Source organism: Protobothrops mucrosquamatus, unplaced genomic scaffold, assembly GCF_001527695.2.
Source record: "Protobothrops mucrosquamatus isolate PMUCROS unplaced genomic scaffold, P.Mucros_1.0 scaffold1896, whole genome shotgun sequence".
NCBI classification, from domain to species: Eukaryota; Metazoa; Chordata; class Lepidosauria; order Squamata; family Viperidae; genus Protobothrops; species Protobothrops mucrosquamatus.
The window spans coordinates 182368-193416 of record NW_015388022.1 but is presented as its reverse complement, the minus strand read 5'-3'; the positions used below and the strand labels follow the sequence as shown (position 1 = coordinate 193416).

General features: G+C 35.9%; 1 protein-coding gene across 1 annotated transcript; it reads left to right on the top strand.

Annotated features, from left to right (window-relative positions):
* Window positions 1-629: 629 nt before the first annotated feature.
* On the top strand, window positions 630-8990 carry LOC107294287 (choline/ethanolaminephosphotransferase 1; the record flags this gene model as incomplete). Its single annotated transcript, XM_015823509.1, is given in 4 exon segments — window positions 630-761; window positions 6235-6393; window positions 6642-6767; window positions 8041-8990. Coding segments are annotated over 4 exon segments (537 nt in total), but the record flags the coding sequence as incomplete, so codon positions are not given.
* Window positions 8991-11049: the final 2059 nt, after the last annotated feature.

Genomic DNA, 11049 nt, shown 5'->3' with positions numbered 1-11049 from the left:
ATTACTTAGTCTATAAAGACTAAATGCATGTTTTGTGTGTAGAAAGGCATAGGTTAGTTATCTTCAGACTGGTCTAAAATTCCACAGAGCCATTGCTAATATTACTGTACTGTGACATAAAGCAATATTCTTGTTCTTGTGAAATTAACAATAATTGGATAATGTAAAGGATTATAGGTGAAGCAATTATTATTATTATCCATTAATCATCATGTTTACAAGTAATATAGTTCTGACTATCTTCTTTGATTTCAGGCAGCTATTTTCCCTGAACATATGCAGTCAATTATTTTCATTATGCCATTTCTTACTTCAAGGACAATATCTATTATAACTTAATTAAATCTTGGTTCCTGATTATGCCAAAATAGGCATTCAAATGTTTGGTCCTTCTATTCAGTTATTATTTGTTTTTTTGTAGGAAATAATAGTCACATGTAGGTCTATTATTTCAATCATTATAAATAAAATTCTGAAAGGTAATTTACTCCAAGGGTTTTCTTAAACCCCTGTTCCAAAAAATTCCTGGATACAGATTTAGAAAAGTGGAATGTATTGAGTTCATTTAAATCTAAAATAAAATTAACATGAAATATTTAAACTTTTAATATTTTTCCTTTCTTGTTAAGGTTCCAGTGTTAAACATTCACATGAAAATACTTCCAGCTATTTGTACAGTAGCAGGAACCATATTCTCTTGTACAAACTACTTTGGTGTGATCTTCACAGGTGGAGTTGGCAAAAATGGATCAACCATAGCAGTAGGTGTTTTTCTGTTTTCTTTTGTATTTTTAGTATACATTGTTCTTCTATTTTCTCTTCTGTGTAATCCTTCCTGTCTGTCTGCCTGCCTTCCTGCCTTTTTCCAAAGGCTCATAGGGGCTATCAAAAAACTCTCAGTAAAAATTAACTCATTAAAATAATAAATTCTCAACAGCATCATAACAGATTTTTAAAAATTCAAAATTCTGTGTTTTCCAATGCATCCGAACATTCAAAGCATGTCCTTCTCCTGTTCTGTCCCAGCCTACGCGAATACTGCTCAACCGCTTACTCATGAGGAAAAACCCCTTTGCATTGAACAAGGCAGGACTTGGTAAGATAAACCCCTTTTATTTTTACACGGCTTTTATGGAACAAAACTCCAACCAGCTATTGAATAGCTATTTAGCTATTGAAACAAACAAGATTTACGTCTCTGAGTTCTCTGCTGGAATGCTCAAGGTTTAAGTCACTCAAACACACATAAAGCCGACAAATCTGGTTAAATATCCAAAAATCCTGAGGCAAGAAATCCAATGACAGAAGCACAAAGCTGTAGCATGAATGTTTGCCTTTGGCAACCAGCCCCTCCCACGCCCTCTCCTCTTTATAATCCAGCCAGGGCGTGGCTTCTTAGAGTCTTTTACTTTTCCTGGAGAGCCGCCCCACCATCCTCCGTTGGCCTGCACACCTTTCCTCCCTGCGCATCCGTGCATCTGGAACAGGCCCTAGCTGCTCTTCATCTTCACTCAGTTCAGGCCCCCAACCTAGCTGTCTCTCTGCCTGAGCATGAGTAGATGGGCCCGGTGTTACATCTAGCTCTGAGTCTTCGTGCTCCTTAGAGCCTTCCACAGACTCCGATGTGACCACAGGCAACCCTTCCCCTCATCCGATTCATCTGACTCGGCTGCTGGATCTGCTGGCCAGGTGAGGACTCACAACACTATCCCTCACCGCAGGACCCTTCCCCCGGGTCTGACGGGCCGGATGCAGCTGTGAAGGGAATTGTTTGTGGAACGCTGTCACCAACGCAGGAGCATGTGCAGTGGTCGCGTCCTCCCAGGTGAACTCCTCCGGCCCATAGCCCTTCCACTCAATCAATCTTGGAATTGGCCTTTCAACCAACAGGAATCTCGAATATTGGCAACCTCATACTCCAGAGCACTGTCTCCATCCCACTGTTCCGGTGAGGGACATTCTGATTGGCAGAGCGGACACGCCAGTTGTTTTGAGACCAAGAGGGACCGGTGAAAGACCGGATGTACCTGTAACGAATGTGGCAATGTTAACCGATAAGCGACTGGATTAATGATGGCTTTAATAGGGAAAGGGCCTAGGTACCAGTGGTCCAGTTTCTTGGCAGGCCGGTCTGACAGAAGGTGCCTGGTTGACAGCCATACCCAATCTCCCACAGCTAATGCAGGCGTATCTCGTCATGACTGATCGGCAACTTTCTTATAATCTGCCTTGGCCTTATCTAATTGCTGCCGCACCAATTGATGGATAGTCTTCGTGTTCCTCAGAGCCTTCCACAGACTCCGATGTGACCCCAGGCAACCCTTCCCCCTCATCCGATTCATCTGACTTGGCTGCTGGATCTGCTGGCAGGCGAGGACTCACAACATCTCCTGGATTAGATGAAAAACCAAACTTCAGACAGAAGAGGTAGACTAGATCTCTATGGTCAGGCACAGGGTTTGAAATAAAAAATATCCATTTCCTAGTTTCCTAGTTCCTAGTTCTCATCAGATGGCATTCTCAGATAGACAGGATCTGAAGCAAAATTACTTTGATCAATCTGATTTTATATGATTTAAAATAAAATAATCTTATTTTAGAAATTTTGAAAGCTAATTAATAAGAACTTTCACTACATTACCAAGTAAAAGGTAAGAATATTGAAATAAAAATTCCAACATAATAAAGTGACTAAGAAAAGATATTTTTTTGCATCTGGTTCTGCAGGTGCATCATTTTCTATTGCAAATTTCAAACTGTCTTATAATAGTTTTTATACATTTTCATAAGGTAAAACATTCCAATCAGATTAAAGAAAACAGCAGTTTTTGTTTGTCCACACTTCTTAGGCTACTTCAGCACCATTGATGATTTTCTAAAAAATAAACTAAGACCAGTTGTCTTGGGAGCAGATTTTGTATTAATTTAGATGAGTGTTTAATAGATACAGTGGTGCTTAAAGATTTGTGAACCCTTTTAAATGTTCAGTGTTTTGCATGTATGACCTAAAATGTTATCTGTTCTCCACACAAATCTTGAAACTAGATCACCCAGTTAAACAAATGAGTAAAAAACGCACATGTTCATTTACTTAATTAGAAAGATGATTGAAAACTATATATTTGTGTTTGGCAAAATGTGCAAACCTCTAGGATTATCAGATCATTTGAAGGGGAAATGAGAGTCAGGCATTTCAGTCAATGGAAAGATAATCAGGTGTGAGTGTAGGAAGTCCTGCCTTATTTAAAGAAAAGAAAATTCTGGGTACCAGTATCAAAGTCTCATCTTCACAACATGGCTCAAACAAAGGAGATTTCTCGAGATCTCTGAAAAACAATTGTTGATGCTCACCAGGCTGAAAAAGGTAACAAAATTATTCCCAAAGAGTTTGGACTCTCCAATCCATTATCAGGTAGATTGGATAGAAATAGAGGTAATTCACACTTTGTTACTCTTTTCAAGACTGGACAAACAACCAAGATCACACCAAGAGCAAAGTGTGTGAGGCCTCAAAGTGTGTGAGGCCACTCAGAGGCCTCAAAGAACCCAAGAGTGACATCTAAGGAACTAAAGCCCTCCCTTGCATTGGTGAATATGAGAATACTAAACAATGGTACATAGCAGGATTCTAAGGACAAAGCCACTAGTCTCTAAAAAGAACATTGCTGCCCATCTAAAAATTGTGAAAGGCCACATTGATAAGCCAGAAGGCTATTGGAACAATGTTCTGTGGACAGATGAGATCAAAATAGAACTTTTTAGCTTAAGTGAAATGCGTTATGTTTGGCAAAAAGGCAAAGCTTTCATTCCAACATAAAAACCTTATCCTATCTGTGAAAGATGGTGGTGGTCATATCATGATTGAGCCCTGCTTTGCTGCCTCTGAACCAGGATGGCTCCATTATTTATGGAAGTCTGAATTGTACTAGCAAATTCTACAGGAAAATAAGGGTATTTATCCATAAATTCATGACCAAGAGAAAGTCGGTCATGCAACAAGATAATAATCCAAAACATAGAAATTGCACAATCAAAGAATGGTTAAAGCAAAAAGAAGTCAGCGTTTTGGAGGGAAACGCACCAGCATCCCTGAGTTGACACTGTTCTATGTGGAGGTTTGGGCTAAAATACTTCCACAGTGATGTGCAGGACTGATCAACAGTTATTGGAAACATTTAGTTGCAATTATTGTTGCCCAAGGAGGGCACACCAGTTACTTAAAGCAAGTTTACATAGTTTTACCATACACAAATATGTAGCTTTGCATGATTTTCATCAATAAATAAGTGAACAAGTATAGCATTTTGGCTGATTTGTTCACTTGTGTACTCTTTAAGTTTTAGGATTTTGTGTAAAATAGATAATGTTTTAGGCCACTTTTATACCAAAACATTGAACATTCAAAAGGCTTCACAAACTTTAAACACCACTGTATATTGGGAATTACATGAAATGTTTAGGTTACCCCACCATTCTCTATATAAAGTGTAGACAGGTGATAAGCTGAGTTTTATCAGTGCCTCCCACAATCTGCTCTGCAATCTCCAGGGTGTCTACTGATGGCACTGTTGAAATCCAGCAACAAAACCACCAATTTCATTGAATAGGGTTTTTTCCACCTCAAACTTCAGAGCAACTTAAGGCATCCATTTTTTTGCTTTAATCTTCCTTCTCCCACTCTATAATCACACAAAAGTCAAATACAATTGTCCAGTTTGGCTTGTAGCCCTTTAAAGACCAACAATGTAAATTAAAAATTGTATTCCTATTATCTTCAAAATTAAAGTCAGTGTTATTAATTCTTGAAGGTCCTCAGAGGATCTGTTTATCCTGTTGCCACCAACAACCTCTTTTTGTTTTTAAATTTACTTTTTCTCCTTTATTTACACTTCTGAGATATTGTATCTAGGTGTGGAATATGAAGAAAACATGATATAGTAACTTTTTATTACTTAAGTAATTTAAAATTGGTTATGAACAAGTTCATTTCATATTGGAACATATTTACCAAACCTTGCCTTCTCTGATTATAAATATAGTCATAATTTTGCCTCTGGATAGAGGGAGATATTCCTAGGTTAAATTTCTGAGCCTCCTCAAACATGACCTTCCATTCCCAAACTGTATTCTCCTCAGGACCCTTCTTCCTTTAGCATATAAACTAAAGAAAGTGACTTGCACTGCCAGGCTTGGATTGGTAGCTTCTCACCCAGCCATCTGTGTTAGCTACACATTGTTCAATCATTTCTCTGAGTTGATTATTTGTTTTTCTTTTCTTTTTTTCTTTAGTGTTATTCTGTTCAGAGTCTTTTTAAAACTGATCAACTTTATCTTTAAATTGCAGAATTAAATAAATTAGATGAATGTATGCTTATTCATTCCTTGCATCTTAACTAAATATTGTAGGTAATATAGTTCTTATTAGTTCTCCATTAACTTTGAAAAAATTCAGTGAGATTTAGTTATTAAAAGTATGTATGTATGTATATATGTACAGTAGTGGCCAAAATTGTGGAAACCTTTTGGGAAAAGTTTATTTTTGAGGTTTGATGGCTAATAACACCACTTTTTTTGGAGTAGTACCATAAAATTATGTATCAATGGAAAGATAATTTAATAAAGAATGTAATGCAACATAGTTTGTTCAATTATCTGTACTGTATCCTATGAAAAGTTATACCAAATAACCAGAAAAAGGAAGCACAACTTGCTTAGATTGATATCAGGTAGCTTTCCTTCATCTGATTGTAGCCAATGAGCATGAGTGTTTAGAGAGCCAATCAGGCATCATCTTGTTTTGGCAATGAACCAATCAGGTCACAGTAGGATTCAGTTATTGATGTCATGTATTGAAGCTGAGAGAAGGACATTTGTCAGTGTGTTATGTGACCGCTATCAAGTTGGGTTTTTTTTTTTCCCCCCTTTCATTTAATGAGCTTGTAAAACATAATAAAATTAAAGTAATGGTGCAAAGAGCTGACTGGTTGCCCAGAAAGCGATGTAAAATAGTATTACTAAGTGAACAAGGCTACAGTTGTAAAGAAATTAGAAGAAAAATTGGTGGAAACTTAACCAATGGTGGCATTTCTACTGTACACTTTTCCCAAAAGGTTTCCACAATTTTGGCCACTACTGTATGTATGTTTGACCAAAGTGTGCTCTGAAATGCTGACAATTGTATTTATGTTATATGCCCAGCGTTATAAATTAATATTAAATCTCTTTCCTATGTAGGGAACAAGTGTCCTTTCACCATTTCTTCATATTGGAACTGTCATTACATTAGCTGCCATGATCTACAAGAAATCTGCTGTGGAACTTTTTGAAAAACATCCTTGCCTCTATATACTGACTTTTGGGTTTGTTTCTGCTAAGATAACTAACAAACTAGTGGTAAGTATTTCCTTGTGCTCTTAACTAATTTTCTGTGAAATACTTCACTATTGCAGGTTTATTCTTTTTTCTGCCAGTCCAGAATTATTAGTGTATATGGAGGCACTTCAACAAGGTTTATCCTATGACTGGCCATAATTCAGTCCTTGAAGAGAAACATTTAATCAAATGTACTGTATGTAGTTCCTTCCTCCATAGACATTACTAATTCTTATTATAAATAACAAATGCTTGTTTTTTCTCTGTAGGTTGCTCATATGACCAAAAGCGAGATGCACCTCCACGACACAGCATTCATAGGTCCAGCACTTTTGTTCTTGGACCAATATTTTAATAGCTTTATTGACGAATACATTGTACTTTGGATTGCCTTGGTAAGTGGCAAATGCATTTTTAAGATACATGTATATATCCTTGGTTTTCTAATGGCAATGCTGGATTCATAATTATTATATTATTTATAAATTTGTATGCCACCCATTCTCAACAACTCTGGACAGCTCACAACAGCAAAAAAATATATAAAATCAATAATATATAAAAATAAATGATGGCAAGCGCGATAAAGTGAAGAACCAGGTCTTCATGATTCTTCTAAACAACAGCAAAGTGGGAGCTACCTGGATCTTAAGGGGAACTTTGTTCCAAAGGGCAGGCACTGCTATAGAGAAGGCATGTTTCTGTAGTACTGAGTGCTAACATTGTTTAATTGAAAGAACCCAGAGTGCACCAACCCTGCAGATGTTAGGGAGACAGCCAAGCCCTCTAATACCCAGGCCCTATGCCGTGTAGAGCTTTAAGGAAGCATCCAGAACCTTGAATCATACCCAGAAACAAACCAGTATAATTTTCCATATCTCTGGATCATGCCTACACACACACTCACCCACAGCAGGAAATGACAAGTGGTTTGATGTTTTAAATTGCATAATAAAGTAATGTCATCTGTAATTTGAGAAAGGAGAATTTTTAGAATAGAAACACATTTATATTCCGCTGAACTTGTAGTCTTGTGTTTGATACTGAGAAATCATAGCTGGGTATCCTAGATCAGGTATCAATCTTTTCCTTTAGCTATGTGCATTGGAAATACAACCCATATTTTTTTTCATCTTTTTAAAAATAAGCCAGTGTTCCTAAAGAGAGATAACATTTTGCAGTTCTCTTCATATCCTCAATAAGAAAATATAATTCATTTTAGCCATGTTGTCAATTTTTTTAAAATGCACTCTTTCCTTGTGGGGTTTAGTTTTTTCTTTAATGGTTTTTTAAATTCTTTATTCTTTTTTTGTTTTTTAAGATCATGTTGATATTAAAGTGTTGATAATTACTCTGATATTTCAATCACTGATACTATTGGAGTTTTCATGTCACAGATTTCATTTACTGCATAGTTAACCTATCCTTTCTCCAAAGTGCTCAGGACAATAGTTGCCATATTTTGTCCATGTTATAACCAAATCATGAAAGATATTCATCTGAATGATAAGGGATTTCAACATAGGTTTGCAGTTCTGTCTTGTGAAACTATACAGCTTTATTGAAAGAGTATCCTAATGTTTAAAACAATGAGTTCAAAACCCAAAGAGTAAATTGTGTCAAAGTTTTTATGTCCAAATCTCATATATGTTTATATTATCCTTTTAGATTTTTTCTCTTTTTGATTTACTCCGATACTGTGTCAGTGTCTGCAATCAAATTGCTTCCCATCTTCACATCAGTGTCTTTAAGATCACGACCTACAGTACGTATTCAAATCATCACTAGGTTGTTGCAATAACCAGTAGCTGTTTTCTACAAAAGAGGATGTGGTTATATTGAGGAGTCTCCAGAAACTGCAGCAGATAGGAACAAATCTAATTTATAATAATGTTGTATAACTAATTTTGTGATGGATGACACTCCCTAGTTAAACAGTCCTCCAACAAAAGGAGAATCCCAAGCATTCTCCAAATGTCTATATTACCAGGTCCACGGGTGTGTACCTAGAGAAGCATGCAGAGAATAAGGCTTTGTCTTTGTAATTACCTTGACCACAAACCAGGCTCTCAGATAACTGGATTCCCAACAACAGGAATTTCTAATACAGTTACAAGCTATAAGACTATTTGCTTTTAATTTAATTATTCTTTAAAGTGCTCATTTAATACCATCCCAGAAGTAATTATTGCCTTGAGAGACTCTGGCATCTCACTACCTTTGGTTGCTGGAATATCTTGGACTTGAGCCTAGATGACTATTCAACACTACTTGCTGATAACCATGGTTAGTTTTTAAGAAAACAGATACTTCATGTTATTTGCATTGTCTCTGGAAGCTGGCATTTTGAAATGTTATCTTTGGAAGCAATCCACTGTGGCTGATCATCTTGTCATTGCAAATTGTACAGCCACTGTGCTTGATAAATTACTTATTTTGTCTTTAAAAAATTCTAACCCTAATCCCTATGATGTGGGATGATTTTCAGCATGCAGTATAGTGTTATCTGTCAATTTATTTTTTAAAATAAACACTTTAAAATAAATTTTCAGTTTTTTTTTCAGTGGAAAGTCTATACAAAATTTGCAGTTACTTTTTGTATAAAATTTATGCAAAAATATTTCTGTTTAATAAATGAAAATTCTCATAACTATAACCCTTGTGCTCTTATGTTTTGATCAATAGGCACAATATTAATTTGAAGTGTTAAAGTATATTTCTACAGCTGAACTATATGAGCATTATGGAATCAAAACCCCAGACCCAAAGCAAATAAGGCTCATTGCAATGTTTCTTGCATAAATAGTACATACAGTATGGGACCCCACCAAAATAAGTCACCCTGCTAGCAAAAAAGATGCACTGATAATTATGCATTTCAGGAAAGGGAAAAAAATGTTGCAAGCATATATATTCATAAGTAATGGATGATATTATCCTACATATTTGTAAGTAATTGATCTTGGGTTACTTCCTGCTCTTGTGCTATCTGCTGTCTTCAAAAGAGAACAATTGTCTTAGTGGGAAGAAAGAGTTCAAAATGAGCTGGGAAATTTAGGGCACCAAATCCCAAGAGGAAGAGATTCTTCATTGGCACCTTGAGGACATATTTACATTTTATTTTATTTTCTACTGAAATAATTGCAACAGTGTAATATTTTTAATTAGGCACGGCTAGAATAAAGTATATAAAGCTTCTAACTCAACAAATCAAATTGTTTTTACTCCCTATTATGTAATATTGAGTCAAATGTAAACAAGAAAGAAATTAGTAACAACTATCTGAGAAATAATACATACCAGACAAATACCAAGTTTATAATGATACCATTTTATATAACATTTCTCTAGCCATACTCAGTGAGGTTTAGCAGATTTTGAAGTCTATTTAAACACCTGCTATCTTGGACAGGCTATTATCCAACAAATGTTGATGCAAAAATATTGACAGTGATTCTAGCATGTAGATTATAGACACTGTTTCTCAGATTTTCCAACATGTAAGGTCCAGTTTAATAAAAGGTTGCCAAGCATTTGCTATTATATTACTGACATTCTGGATATGTATTCACAAAAAATGAAATAAATTGAAATTAGTGGTGGTTTCCCCCCTCAATAGTATATGTCTGCATACACTTCGGTGGTACTTTCTTTCTTGTATTCCATAATTTTCATTCTATTTCAAGTAGCTTCCATATTCTTTTGCCCTTATTTCTATTTTCTATTCATCCTTTTATAAGATCAGTCTATGTTATAATTCTTTTTTCTTGCTGAATTCTTACTTCCTTTGTCTGCAGTTCTACTTTTACTCTTTTCTTCTTCCACGTGTGTTTTTCCTCAAAATCCTTTCTTGACACTACCAAAAAGCGGTCTGTCTCACATTCAGAACTTCTCATCACCCAGGCATCCTTCACTATCAATTCATGCTTTTATTTTTTGCAATTTGTTCATATGAGTAGACTTGTTTAAACGATATATTTGAAACAGTCTTATTTTATACTAGCTGTACCCGGCCACGCGTTGCTGTGGCTCAGTCTGGTTAAATGGAAAAGAAAGAAAAGAGAAAGTGCATGTTTGTAATATGTTTAATTTCACAATGCTTGTGGATATACAATATTTTTTGTTGTTCCATTGTCTGTGCAGATATATAGATTGTCTGGTTTGCCGACTCTAGAACACACAACATATAATTGTCCGTGTGAGAAGCAATCCGTGTCTAGATCTAAACTGCACAATTCTAAAGTTTGGCCCTGAGCTTTGTTGATGGTGATTGCAAACGCCAATCGAATTGGGAATTGCAATCTCTTAAATTGAAATGGCATATCCGTTGGAATCATAGGAATGCAAGGAATGAGGACATCTTCACCTTTGAAAGGTCCTGTCAAGATTGTTGCTTCTACGATGTTGCTCATTAAAGCATGTTTTTATGCTTTAAAGAGCATGTTTTACCTGTCGCAGGTGTGACATCTATATAATAGTAGGTATATAAAAACACGCACGTATTTGAATGCAACGTTGTGTCAAAATTTCAAAGCAATCGGTGAAGAACTTTCGGAGATTTAAGATTTTGAACAAACGAACATTTACATTTTTATTTATATAGAAGATTAGCCAGCTATACTTAATCTTTTATACTCAGTCATGTGGGCTTCTCATGGATGCATTTTACCTCCTTCT